Raw genomic sequence first — 14,247 nt, forward strand, 5'->3', positions numbered from 1 at the left:
TGGTGCGCTGCTGTGGAGACAAAGTGAGCGCCCCCGAAAGCACCCCTTCCTGCGGAGCGGGTGCCTCAGGTACTGGTATGTCAAGAAGTGACATCATATGCAAACCCGGTCATGGAATGCTCTTACAGAGCGGGGCTGGTCCTCGCTATCCTGGTCTGCCTGAAGGTCATCCAGACTGTCAAGATCCGCTGGTTGCGATTTGACCGGCGTCAAATTGACATCTCGCTCTGCTGGAGTCTTGTCAATCGGAGGCAGAGGCGGGAGAGGTGGAGGCAGGCCGGCAGGTAGAGGTGGTACCGCTGCCAGGGCAACAGGTTCCGTGACTGGAACTGCCAGCGCAGGATGCCGATCTCCCTAAAAAGGCCTTTAAAGTACTCCCTCATGGGATCAGAGTTCATAAGACTTTGAAACCTTCCAAAAAAGGCATCCTCTGCCGAAACTTTAGGTACTGGAATGGGCAGAGGCCGCTCATGAGGGGCATACCCCCACGAACGTAGTGAGGAAGGCTGCCAAGATGGTCCGCCACCAACGGGTATACATAGACCAGTGGGGCAGAAGTTGGAGGAAGCGAGACCGTATGCTGTAGTGGCGTCTGAGCGCGCCAATCATAGATAGGGCGGAACGGATTCACACCGTCCCGTGGACTAAAAAGAAGGCTCCCAGCACCCGCCGTCAGTAGCATGGGTGTGAGGGAAGAATCCAAAATGGCCACCGTAGACCACGCGGGAAGGCCCGCCATTTTGTGAGCATCGGAGGAGAACTGCGTCACCTGTGTGGGTGAGGCAGGTACCTCCACAGACTGGTCAGGGGACTTGATCGAAACTTTAGCCTTGACACAAGGATCCTCGCCAGAGCCGGTAGTATGGGGCCTGGGATGTTTACTGGACATCCTGTCGTGACCCTTTGAATTAGCCTCCAAGGGAGGAACCTCGGCCAAACCAGTAACAGAGAAGAAATGGTCAGCGACCTCTCCCTGTGCACCCTCAACAGAACCTGTAATCTCATGAGCGAAGGAAAGTTGAGGAATCCACCTCACAGACAAGACCTTAAGAGGTCTCTCAGTTCTGTCAGTACACACCTCAGCCTCGATAAGAGGAATCTCGGAACAGAGTCCTGTCTTTATAGCTCCCCCGAGAGGGGCCTCAAACCATGGTTCGGTACAGAAAGCCTCAACGAAGGCCTCAGTGCGCACCCCGGTGTCTGTATGGGAAGCTCCAGACAAGGAGACCTTGGAGCGAACTCCGCTACCCAATGCCTCAGCACGACTGGGCTGGCTATTATCACCTGTTTGTTGAACCTTGGATCGTGATCCGGTGTCGGCAGGTCCCTCGCGGGAACCCTCGGAGAAAACCCTGGTACGCGCCTATTAGTCCTGCGAGGCACTTCAGGAGAAAACCTGGTAGCATAGCCTTTGAAGCTCCTCATGGACCTGGAGGATCCCGGGAAGGAGTACCCTGGCCGGGGTGCCCTGAAAAGTAAGGAACTTACTGGGCGTCTCTTCTTTCCGTCATTGAAGAGTTGAAAATGCACTGGAGGAACTTTCTGGAAGATCTCCTCCCACCGATGAAGATGACGCTGAAGTGCCCGGACCAAAAAGGAGTCGCAGTAGAAACACGAGTCCCACCGGTGATCCGGTCCCAGACACTCCAAACAGAGAGAATGGGGATCCGCCCTAGCAAAGCAACATTGACAAGAGGAACAAGCGACAAATCCCAAACGATCCGGCATAGACGGAGGAATATGCGACCGCAGAACTGGAGCAGGAGAGAAGGACAACGGGAAAAGAAAAAATCTTCTTCAGGTGCATCCAGCCCCGACCGCGCGGAGAAAAGGACTGAAGGGCAATGTGCTGGGTGGAGCTAAGGAGGGCGGGGATACGGCCGCGTGTGGTACCACGCATTAAAAGAGAAGAAAAACACATTTTTCAGTTTGCTGCTTTTTTACAAAAGTGCTGCGGTCCCGTCCCATAGGACGGAATGTCCCCAAAAGTATGGAGGAAAGCGGACGGGACGATGGAGTAAGAGGACTACAATGGGATTAGAGCCGTGCTGAGGATGATAAGTGGTGAAAGAGGTAATAGAATCATGCAGCAAAAAAGAAGCAAGAAGAGTGGACATTGAGGAGAACAGTGTAGAAGCACCTTACGACGTTTAGGAGGACTTCCACTGTTGGATGTATCGCAGAACCCTGGATAACGCTGCATGTCAACCGGACTATGACTGTCTTCTCGAAGAAACTCCTAAAGAAGAAAGATACAAGTTTCGTTAATATGACTTCAACTGGAAAAAGGTGAATAATTTGCCGGTTAGTGGAGGACATTTACCACTCCACTCTTCTGTCGACATGCCACTAACAGCCTCCTTCAAAGTACTGTGGTAATGGACCACACAGTAGCACAGAAAATACTAAGTTACTTACCTTCAGTAATGTTCTTTCTGGTGGAATATTTAAGCCCACCCACAGATTCCACATCTTTAAGATCTCCTCCAACATCAGGCAGGATTGGACAGGTTTTAACCATATGATGCTGTGGGATCTACGGCCAAATCTGTGATGGCTCCTTAGCCCCCTTTGCAACACAAGTACCGCTCTTGATGTACCTGATGAGTTGTAGGTGCCTAGTTACCCAGTTCATCCTTTTTTCCCCTAGTCAAAACAGCAGCGAGTGCAGCAGAACAGTTACACTGAAGAAACAATGTAAGGCAGATTCTCAAAATGTAGTGCAAATGCAAGGAGTGCTGAGAATATGCTTGTTTCTTTTGCACTACTTTTACAAATGCACAAGTCACCTTATTCATAAAGGTGATATGTGCATTTCAGGAGGGCATGGACAGTAGTGCAAAGATTTGCTTTCCATCCTTCCTTGCATACATTAGTGTCGGGAGCGTGCTCCCTGCAAAAACGTACGGCTGGCTCCAAGCAGCCGTTGGGTTGCTGGAAGCACATTTCATAGAGACAGGCTTTTATACGGCATGTCTGTAATGCTCAGAAAAGATGCATTTCCATAATTGTTTGTGGGATAGAATTGCAAGTGTGATCACTGCTGTTTAAACCGCAGTGGTCACACTTAAAAACAAATCAATGACAGGGTTAGAAATAACCCCATCATGATTTGCAACACCCCCTGCATCTGTCCCAAACAGGCGCTGGTGCATGGCCCTAATGTCAGCGCATTTGAAAGCGCATTTAAAAGCGCATCTCATTTAGGAATTTGGGATGCGCTTTTTTTTTTTTTTTAAACTTTTGTTTATTCAGCTTGGTACAACAGGCACAGGCAAGTTACAGTAAGGCATGTACAATCAACAGAAACACAAAGGGGATCGTGTTCATCACAGATCAGTACGGTACAATTGAAGAAATCACATAAGGCAATACAGGGAACAACGTACACCCATGGGGGGAACATGCGAGGACAGAACGAAGACAGTTGGGAGAGAATCAAGAGTCATCTGGAGCTGAGGTTAGAGAAGGGACCGGGGATGCAGGGTCAGAGTCGGAGACGGTGGAGGACATGTATGAGCGGAATTTTTGCCATATATTCCTAGGTCTGGAGTGGGCGGGCTGTTGCATCGTCCAGGACTCCTCGGTGTCAGAGGCCCAAGTGGCTGCCCTGAGCCACTGTGTGTGAGTAGGAGCCTTTGGCCGAAGCCAGCAGAGTAGGATTGTACGCACAGCTAGTAGCATACAGAGGCTAGCTAGTTTCCTGGAATCCCGGTGAAGTTCAGGGAAATCATGAAATAGACACTGCATTGGGAATGGGGAAATGGGGCACTCGAGAATAGATGAGATAGTGGAGCACACTGAGGTCCAAAATTGGGTGAGTCGGGGGCAAGACCAGATCATGTGTATATACCCCGCTTCTTCACCGCCACATCTAGGGCACCTAGGGGAGGAGTCACTTGACATACGGTGCAACCTAGCCGGGGTATAATGATATCTGTGGAGCACCTTAAATTGAATTAATTTGAATCGGGAGTTAAAGGAGATCAACTGGGTGCGTGCACACATATGGGTCCACAGCTCGTCAGATATTTCGGTGCCGAGATCTGACTCCCAGGCGTGCCTCAGTTTGGAGAATGCGGGGGGTGATCTGGTTTGAAGCAGGGTGTATAGCCTGGAGATTTTTCCCCTCATAGGAGAAGGCGAGGATAGTTCGGTAATTACAGGTTCATCTGGTGGCAATGCCGGAAAACGTATGTATTTGCGCTTGAGTACCCCCCGGAGAGATGAGTATTGGAGCCAAACGGAGGGTTTCCGCCTAAGGGAGGCCGGGAGGTCGGGCCATTCGATAAAGTTTCCCTGTTCGAATATGTCGCGTAGTAGTTCGTATCCCGCCTCAGCCCATGTGCGGACCACCGAGGGAGGGACATGTGGGACTTCTGGGAGGAAGTTCCAAATCGGAAAGTTGCCGTGAAAGGGATGAATGGTACCCAGTATTTGCCAAGATTTGTGTAAGGCTAGGGATGTGCAAGCCGTAGGATCCAGCGAGTCCGACACCACCGGCATGGGCGTGACCACTAGGGATCGGATATCACGGTCGCTGACCGATAACCTTTCTAATCTGACGTGGGGGGGGGGATCCGATACATTGAACCAGTGTGCAGAGTGTTGGAGTTGTGCCGCCAGCCAATAATTAAGGAAATCGGGAGCTCCAAACCCTCCAGCCTCCATGGGGGTGGCAAGGGTCTTAAGCTTTAGACGGACCGCACCTGAGTGCCAAAGGAAGGAGTTGAAGATACGTGTCAGTGATTGAAAGAATTCGGTTCCCGGCCATAGCGGGACATTCGCAAATCTATACAGGAGTTGAGGAAGTACCACCATCTTCAGCACCCCTATCCTGCCCGCCAGCGAAATCGGCAACCTGGCCCAGCCCTGTAGTTTTGTGATGAGGTTTGTAAGATATGCCTGATAATTCTCCTCGTGGACCCGTTCGGTGTGACGAGCCACCACTATACCTAAGTAAGTAATTGTAAATTGGGCCCAAGCGAACCCCATGGTATCAGGGGGGGGAAGTGTGCTGGGAGTAAGCGGGAAGAGGGTTGATTTAGAGCAGTTTACCGTTAGACCGGAGATGTGCCCGAATAAGGCAATATCCTTTAGTATTGGGGCCAGGTTGGTCTCGGGGGAACGGATGAAGAGAAGAGCATCATCAGCGTATAGGGAAACTATGTCTGAGATACCGGAGGTACGTAGACCCCTATGCGCATGGTTTTGACGAAGCATGTCCGCAAATGGCTCCATTGCTACAGCAAATATTAAGGGGGAGAAGGGGCATCCCTGTCTAGTGCCCCTGGCTATATGGAAAAGAGGGGAGCAGCGGTCCTCTGTGCGGACTCTGGCAACAGGGTTGGAATAAAGTAGTCTGACCCAGGAGACAAAGGTGGGACCGAATTTACATTTATCAAGTACCCGCCAGAGATATCTCCACGACACTGAATCAAATGCCTTTTGCATGTCAAGTGTCGCGGCCACCGCATGTACCCTCGGGCTCACCCTACTTATAATGTTGAATAGGCGTCTCAAATTCAAGGATGTGGAACGGCCTGGGATGAATCCAGCTTGGTCTGGGTGAATAATATGTGGCATGAAAGGGGCAAGTCGAAGAGCAAGTGCTTTGGCGCAGATCTTGGTATCGCAATTGATCAGAGAGAGTGGACGGTACGAACCGCATTGAGTAGGAGGTTTATTGGGTTTTAGTAGGACTGTTATGGTGGCTTCGCATAATGAGGGGGGAAATTGGCCCAGTTCCACCGATTTGTCCCATAGCGCAATTAGACGAGGGAGTAGGAGTGATTTGAAGTGTTTATAGAACTCCACAGGTATACCGTCTGATCCCGGGGATTTGCCTGAAGAAAGTGAGTCTATAGCCTCCGAGAACTCTTCAGGGGTGAATGGGCTCTCAAGAGATCCGGCGGTCTCAGGAGAGAGAACCGAGAGGGGAAGATTATCGAGATAGGCATCAATTTCTGCCTCAGTGGTTTTATCTGATTGTGTATATAGAGATTGATAGAAGGAGAGGAATTCAGAATTGACATCTCCAGGCGAAGTGGCCAGGGAGCCATCAGGTCTCTCAATTCCAGGAATGGGTGGGGCGCCAAGCTCACAGCGGAGAAGTCTAGCCAGCAGGCGGCCTGGGCGTTCACCCTCCCCATATCTCCTCGCATGTCCAGGGTTATCCAGAAACTTCAGCTCACGGTCCGCGAGGGAGCGGAATGTATCCAGCTCCGAGCCAATTAACGCGAGGGTTTCTGGGGATTGGTCTAACGTGTATTGGGTCTCCAACGCTGACAATTTGGCTTCGCTCGCTGCAATCTCCCTCCGAATAGTTTTAAGGATACCATTTTCCTTGGAGAGGGCGATGCCTCTGATGTAGGCCTTAAAGGACTCCCAGAGGGTGGCTTGGGAGGGAACGGAATTGGTGTTAATTTCAAAGAACTCCTCGATGGCCGACTCCAACTCCGAGCTGAAGACCGGGTCGAGGAGAGAGAGTGGTTTCATCCTCCAGTGCCTGGTCCGGCCGCCGTCCGGGCCCCAGAGTAGGGTGACTGTCACCGGGGAATGATCGGAGAGGGTCCTGGGGAAGATGGTCAGTCCAGACACGCTCCTCATCAGCACACCAGATACCAGCCACCTGTCTATTCGAGAGAAGGAATCGTGAACCGAGGAATAGAAGGAGTAAGATCGGGAGTCAGGGTAAAGAAACCTCCATGCGTCATATAGGGCCAATCGAGGAAGAGAGGACAGTACAGCATATGCCGCTCTGGAAAGCTGACGGGGTCTGGATCCAGATCTATCTAGGTTCACGTCGAATATTGTATTAAAATCACCTCCCCAGAGAATCGGTATCAGCGGGAAGCCCTCCAAGATGGTCACCAATTGTAGATAGAATTCAGGATCATCGATGTTGGGGCCATAAATGTTTAGGAGGACCACCTCTCTAGTCTGCAGGACGCCATGAAGTAGAACATATCTGCCCAGAGGATCAATTAACGTAGCGATGGGGTTGAATTTGAGGGTTCTGTGGATCAGGGTCATAACTCCGCGGCTCTGGGTGGAGTAGGTGGTGAAGTACCTTTGGGGGCCCCATGATTTCGCAAATTTCTCACAATACTCGGAAGATGCATGTGTCTCCTGAAGAAATAGGATTTTAGTCCCATGTCTCTCGGCCTGAAGCTGTAACAGTCTCATTTTTTTGTGATTACCCAGACCCCGCACATTCCAACTCATGAATGTCAATGCCTCCTCACCCCGCACCCCAGGGTTGGCCATAGAAGAATACGGGTGGATGGAAGTGTGCTCCCCATGGATGTTGACCAATATGGTTAGGTCCACGATGCCCCTGGGGCCATAATGTTCCAAACTCTACCCCTCCTGCCGTCTCCAAGCCTTTTTTAACATTTAACCCCTTACCCCCCTCCCCCTCCCACATCCCTCCCCCAACCAGAGGGATGAAGACCCTATAACCAAACAAACAGAACCAGAACAGTGGCATCGACGCCTGGGGGGTCTGCGAGTCGGCCCGGCAGCAATACTCCGAACCGTGAGGCAATTTTAGGATAAACATTATGCCTGACATTATTGTCGTTTCCCGTCCAGGGGAGAACCCGTGGAGGGGAAGGGAAAAGGCGGGCATGGTCAGTAGATAATGAACCAATGAACGAGGGCTGCAAGGACGTGAATTCCCGATCGACCGGACCAGGGGTGGTGCATGCACCCGGCCACTGATGCCCCGGGGGGTGTCACAGTGACAGGGGGGGGGAACCGGGGCATGAGCCCGAGAGGGCGCGAGAAGGAGGAAACATGACCCAACCGCCCAACAGGAGTCTGACAGGTGTACATCATAGACACTCGAAGGGGCAACAATCGTGTTCAATCTGTTAACGGGGTCTAGCCGAACAGAAGGATCTCCCAGACAAGAATGATCACATGCAGGCCCATGTCTTGAACAATCCAACAATGGAGGACAGTTAGCATGCAGAGTAGTGCTGTCCAATAACAACAAGTCGTGGTGGAATCCAGGGGGTTATCCCCGGACTCCCGGGCGACCAGGAATGCAAGGAGTATGTGTGGTAAGTCTCTGGGGTGCAATGGTGGGAAGCAGACCATAACATAGCCTGCCCATAGACCCATTCAATTCCTGCCATAACAGTGGGTCCCCGAACATAGCAATCATGAGGGACGATAAGAACAATCACACAAACTATCATCAGTGTGGCCTGGTCGCCTACAATAAAAGGGGGCCCCCTCCAGCACTGGGAGATCACAATGGGACACAGCGGTATCCATTTCAATGAATTGTCAATGCCTTGGCTAGCCAGTGTCACATCAACTGCTCCGACGCGCCTGCGGGGGGAGCCCACAGCGGTGCCTGATGAAGATACAGTTCAGCCGGGAAAGTGTTCATCTATGAACCTGGAGGCCTCCTCAGGCAACGTGAAAAAATAGACTCGGTTTGCATGTTCAATCCGAAGTTTGGAGGGGTATGGCATGGCATATTTGACCTGATGGTCACGTAGTCTTCGCTTGACCGCCAGGAAGGTCTTGCGATCCCGCTGCACCGCCACAGAAAAGTCCGGATATAGGTGGATCCTAGCCGCGCCCAGGAGAAGGTCTCCCTTGAGTCTCGCCGCCCTAAGAAGGGCATCTCGATCGCGAAAATGTAAGACCCTTGCTATAATGGGCCGTGGGGGTGCCCCGGGTTTGGGCTTCGCCGTGAGCGCACGGTGGGCCCTTTCAATCGCGAACTGAGGTGAGAGTTTGGGGGAATCCAGGATTTGGTTCAGTAAGCCCTCGACGTATTCCTCCATAGGCTCGTGTATCCCATCCTCCGGTACCCCAATAATGCGGAGATTATTACGCCTCGAGCGAGACTCAAGGTCCTCGTTTTTCTTCTCCACCTCAGTGACACGGGCGGATAGTGTAGAGACCTCCGCCCGGAGGGAGCCCAGGCCGTCCTCAGTGGAGCTCACACGCGTCTCAATCTCAGCCACTCGGCCATCCGTTCTCTCCATATGCGCCTTGATGGAGGATATCGTGCCATTCATGTCGTCCAATTTACAATGAATTGTGGTGAATCCATCCCGGATGAACTCCATCATTTTTTGAGGGTCGAACGGTTCCAGTGCCACTGGGGCAGAAGGCTCCTGTTTGGACGTCTCCGGTCCATTGCTTCCTGAGGGCTTGGTGAAGATGTTGATGGAGGATTGTTTCTTGCCAGTGCGTGTCGACATGATGTCGATGGAAGGGTGAACTTAAGATCAACGGATCTACCCAGGAATTGGGTGAAGACAGAGGGGGAGGCACCAGGATCCACCGAGGTTCGCAGGCGAGGATCGAGCCGCGCGCCAGAAGAGCACACGCCGACTCAGCTCCAAGCGGGAGGGCCCAGCGAGGGGCGACGCCGGCCAGGTAATGAATGCAGGGATCAGTGAGCAGTAATCGGTCCCAAGAAACCCTATTTAGGGGGGGGGCAACCCAGTATCGGGAGTGAAGTGAGAGACACTTGATCCGAATGGCATGGGATGTTGGGAGAGGCGGAGGGAAGCGGAACCCTGGAGCAAGGCCGGCCAAGGATCAGGAATACGGGTGGTCCAGAAAGCGTAGGTAGTTCAGGTTGCCCCCGTGCCCGTCATCAGGGTAGTAAGGTCGCTGTATCGCCCTCCGCAGTTATGTCCAGGAAGGAGCTGGTCGTGGGATCTAGGTAGGGTTCCCGGTTGAGCTCAAAATATAGATGGTGGGCGCCACGGCCTGAGAAGAGAGCCCAGTGCCAGCTGTCCCCAACGAAGGGGCAACAGGAGCACCAGGACCCGATAGATCCACACGTGGTACCCCCAGCCATCCAGGGGGGCAGAGGATTAATGAGCGGGGCACCCCCAGGCTCCACCGTGTGTCCAAAGACCAATCTCTCACAAGGGTGGGAAGTCCGGTAGTGGATGGGTAGGGTCCGCCACCGAGGGGCAGACGTGAAGGCGGACGGGGTCAGGATCACTCACCACGCAGGGGTCGGGTGTCGGTTCCTTCCATGCGGTCAGCACACCGCCCAGGAGGGGGCAGCGGAGCCTGGTGCTCTGGGGTCCAGCGCCGATCCCGGCCCCCGCGGTGCAGGAAGAGGGCGTCGCAGCGGGTAACTGAGCCAGGGCCGCCCGACATCCGGGGCCGGGCGGGCAACCACTAGAGAGTGGTCAGCACACCGCCCAGGACGGGGCAGCGGAGCAGGTCGCTCTGGAGTCCTCTGTGGCAGAGAAAAAGGAGACTGGGGGCCAGGGCCGACCCCCCCCAGAGTCCGCCGAGGTGAGGTGGTACCAAAAAGCTCGCCGCGAACAGCACACCGCCCAGGACGGGGCAGCGGAGCAGTCCGCTCTAGGATCCCGGGCTCCTGTGGTGACAAGGAGAAGTGAGCAGGAGTAACACAGGCAGGGCCTCCAACACGTCGCAGGCGATGCCGCCGCGCCTGCAGGGCAGGACGCCCCTCCCCCACAGTAGGCCACGCGCCGCGGGGCTCAGGCAAGATCGTCTGGAGCCGGGAGCCGGGTCGGACTGGCACCCGCCCCACTCGCAGCAGGATGTAACTTGGCCGCTGGGGCAGCCCGGAAAGCGGCACCCGGCACACAGACGCCCGGTCCCGTCAGCCGTCCGAGCAGCAGGTCCGCAACATGTGGTGTCGCAGGCAACCGGCGATTTCAGGAGATCGTACGCCTCACGGGACAGAGCTGGAGCTCAAGCGGCCATCTTCCACGAGCGCAACAGCGCCCCCCCGGGATGCGCTTTTAAGCACCCAGAAACACCTCCTGATTTGCTCAAATGCACAAAAGGATGAAAAAAGGCATCTGAATTTGAGGATTGGGGATTGGGCTTATCCTTTTTTTGGTGCAAGTGATGAAATGCTCTAGCACATCTCATCGTTTGTGCCCCAAAAGGTTTTGGTAATCTGCCCCCATACATCGACTGAGTGAACGGAGGGTGGGCAATGAGGAAACTATAGGAAGAATTAACTTAGCAACCAGAAAGAACATTATGGAAGGTAAGTAACAACTTCTTCTAATACATTTGTCTCACAGATTCCTCATCTTTGAAAGACCCCCACAGCCATGCCATGCCAAATTCAACAGGAGGAGGGAAAGGAGCAAAGAAGATCCCCTACACAAGAAATCCCTGTAGCACCATAGTATATTCCCCAACCAGAGTGTCACGATGTCAATGCGTTGTGAAGATATGCAGGGATGCCCAAGGGCAATAATAGTTGCCTGAACTGTAACTTAATGGGCCGAAGGACCTCGGTTAAATCTCTGTGGGACAGCTTGTAGCACATCTCGATACAGAGAACAAGCCATCTGAAGAGCGCCTGCTTTAAGATGGTGCTTTCCCCGACCTGGTTGTCTAATCAGTACTTGTTGGTTCTTGAAACATAGAATTAAAAAACCCTTTTATAGTCCAGTCAATAAAATCTCTCCTCTGTTTTAGATGGACATGGAGGAGGAAGGAACACCTGAAGACGCAATTACTGCTTTAAGTGGAATTCTGACCAACTTAATTCCCGGAAAGCAGGTTTGACCTTCAAGATCAACTTCTCTTTCAAAAGGAACAAGCACACTGGTGTGACAAATAGAGGTTGAAGCTCAACTAGCTGAGAGAATGACCATAGAAAAACAGCATCTTAAATTACTGTAATTGCAATGGACAAGAGTGTCTCCAGCCTAAGTCCTCTTATAGAGTCACTCAAAAGGGGAATGTCCCAGGTATGTCTGAGGGGTCTTCTGCGCTGCAAATAAAGCCCATGGTATCAGGTTGCCCCAATTTCTCACGTCAGTTTCTGCAATATTCGTTTTAACGTCTGATTTATTCTTTCTACCAAACCATCTGTCTGGGGATGGTAGAACGACGTTCGTAGGGTTTGGATGTGTAGCAACTCCTTTATTCCTTGCATTAATGGGTCAGTAAGGATTTCCTTAGGGAATCATACTCTGGAAAGAAAGGGTAACAGAGGTTTTAATATCTTTTGGCTTGTGTCATTGTGAAGTGGAAATGCCTCAGGATATCGGGTGGCATAGTTCCAGTATAAATCACAAATGGGGTAGGTGGGTGAAGCACCAAAATGACAATCCGAGCATTTCAATCACTCAGTCCAATAACAAATAAATGGATCTCATGCTTAGAAGAGAGGACAGAGATACCATTGTTTTGCCCCACTAGTATGGTTCTTGAGTATGTACTCTCATTGGGAAAATCATGCCTCAATGTGGGATCTGTCAGGAGATATCCTTCAACCATGTCTATGTTTGGAGGGAACCGCTGGATGTTTTGGACATGCTTAAGGAATCCTCGGAGGACAGAGAGGAGGCCACCTTATCAATTTCCCAAACTGCACAAAAATTGAAAACCCATGTGGCGGCGGTAAGAGAATTTGTGAAACAACACCTAGGCCAAGCACAAGGACAGCAAAAGGCTGTCTATAATAAACACGCTGTGACCAGGTCCTTTTCTGTGGGTCAATTTGCCTTAGTTCTCCTGCCGACATCCAAAAACAAGATGATTTCCATGTGGTACGGACCCTATGAAGTATTAGGAAAAAAGGTCCCCTGAATTATGTGATATCCCAGCCTGACAGACATCAGAAAACACAAATCTATCATATTAACCTACTGAAGGAGTGTAAGGTAGACCCTAGCGAGACAACAATGGTCATTATGGCCGCTCTCTTAATGATTCGGAAATGGAAAACCAGTTGATTTCCCCCGCATTGCCCCTTTCCCAACAAGAAAATCTTAGTGACTTGCTATCTCAGTTCCTTGAAGTATTTTCGGAGCAACCCAATAGAGTTACACATTTCTTTCATTTTATCCAGACACTGGTAGTGAAGACTATCGATCTAAAACCTTAAAGAATCCCTGAGGCCAGACGAAAAATCATTGAAAAAGAAATAGAGGAGATGTTCAAGGTTGATGATATCTGGTCCTCCCTTATTGTGCTGATTGCCAAACCCGATTAGTCCAGGTGGTTTTGTATAGATTTTAGGGAATTAAATTCGATTTCCATCTTCGATAATTACCTCATTCCATGGATTGATGACTTAACAAAAAAGCTGTGTACGGCCAAGTATATTTCTACAGACGACTTTACTAAAGAATACTGGCAAGGTCCATTAAATCCAGCGATACAAATAAAAGACTGACTTTTCAACATAACAGGGACTGTTTCAATTCGAAGACCTACCGTTTGGTGTACCTGGAGCACCACTTTTCAACGGCTCATTGACAAAGTGTTAAAACCATACGCTTCTTTCTGTGTGGCCTATCTGGATGACACAGTAACAGCTGGCAAGTAAACGCACACCAGCTTCACTCTATCGCCCGTGCTCTTAGGAAAGCAGGCTTAAGACCAAACCCCTAGAATTGCCATTTAGCCAAGTCGGCTGTAAAATATCTGGGATTTATTGTTGGGAATGGCCTCATTCAACCCAAGGCTGAGAAAGTGATGGCATTGCAGAAAACACCAAACCCCAAGTTGATAATAGATTGTTGTGCCTTCCTGGAACTAACAGGATACTAGAGAAGGTTTGTGTTAATGTTTATCCCAAATTATTCCACCCTGGCGGCCAATCCCACTGAAAAACTAAAAAACTATCAACCCCAGAAACTGACTTGGCATAGAAAAAACCAAGATAGCTTTGAGGGCCTGAAAAACATCTTATGTCAGTAGACATTTCTTAAGATGCCGGATTTTAACCAAGAATTTCTTCTACAGACTGACGCCTTTAAAGTCAGTGCTCTCTCAAGAATATGGTGGTATTGAGCATCCAGTCCTCTACACTAGCAGGAAGCTCGTTCCCCGAGTGCAGTCATTTGCCAATGTAGAACTTGAGGCCTTGGCGATCAAGTAGGCCAATGTCACCTCAGATATTAACTAACAGGGAGGAGGTTCAGGCTGATTAGTGACCAATCACTGTTTCCTGGATATACAACCTTTTTGTTTCACCGTCAAACATCAAAAAGGGAAGGAAAAATGAAATGTGGACTTTCTGAGCCGATTCCCTCTTAATACAGATGGGGAAGCCACAATCATAAGGGGAAGGGTATGTGACGAATATAGGGTATTCGTCCCTTCTCCCCAAGGGGGAGCCACCCCCTTTGAGGCTGGGGAGGTGAGCCCACTCCGCAAGACACTCCCTAGGGGTCTGGGCAAGTGGGACCTCACTGGGTGCGACTCCCCTTCGGGGTCAAGGACTCTCGTTCCCATGAGGAACTTCCTAGA

At 51.1% G+C, this 14,247-nt stretch overlaps 1 protein-coding gene across 4 annotated transcripts in view; it reads right to left on the minus strand.

Moving 5' to 3' along the window:
• The window catches only part of LOC138520683 (large proline-rich protein BAG6-like), a 1,763,116-nt gene that overhangs the window by 139,271 nt on the left and 1,609,598 nt on the right, over nucleotides 1-14,247 (minus strand). For 3 of the 4 annotated variants that reach the window (XM_069632954.1, XM_069632957.1, XM_069632955.1), the window contains one exon: nucleotides 2,141-2,239. The exons of the other annotated variant lie outside the window; for it this stretch is intronic. In XM_069632954.1, the coding sequence (XP_069489055.1) occupies nucleotides 2,141-2,239 (99 nt within the window). The remainder of the gene's footprint in view (nucleotides 1-2,140; nucleotides 2,240-14,247) is intronic. 4 annotated transcript variants of the gene reach the window in all.

This window comes from Ambystoma mexicanum, chromosome 13 (genome assembly GCF_040938575.1).
Source record: "Ambystoma mexicanum isolate Mex_15411 chromosome 13, UKY_AmexF1_1, whole genome shotgun sequence".
In the NCBI taxonomy this organism is placed as follows: Eukaryota; Metazoa; Chordata; class Amphibia; order Caudata; family Ambystomatidae; genus Ambystoma; species Ambystoma mexicanum.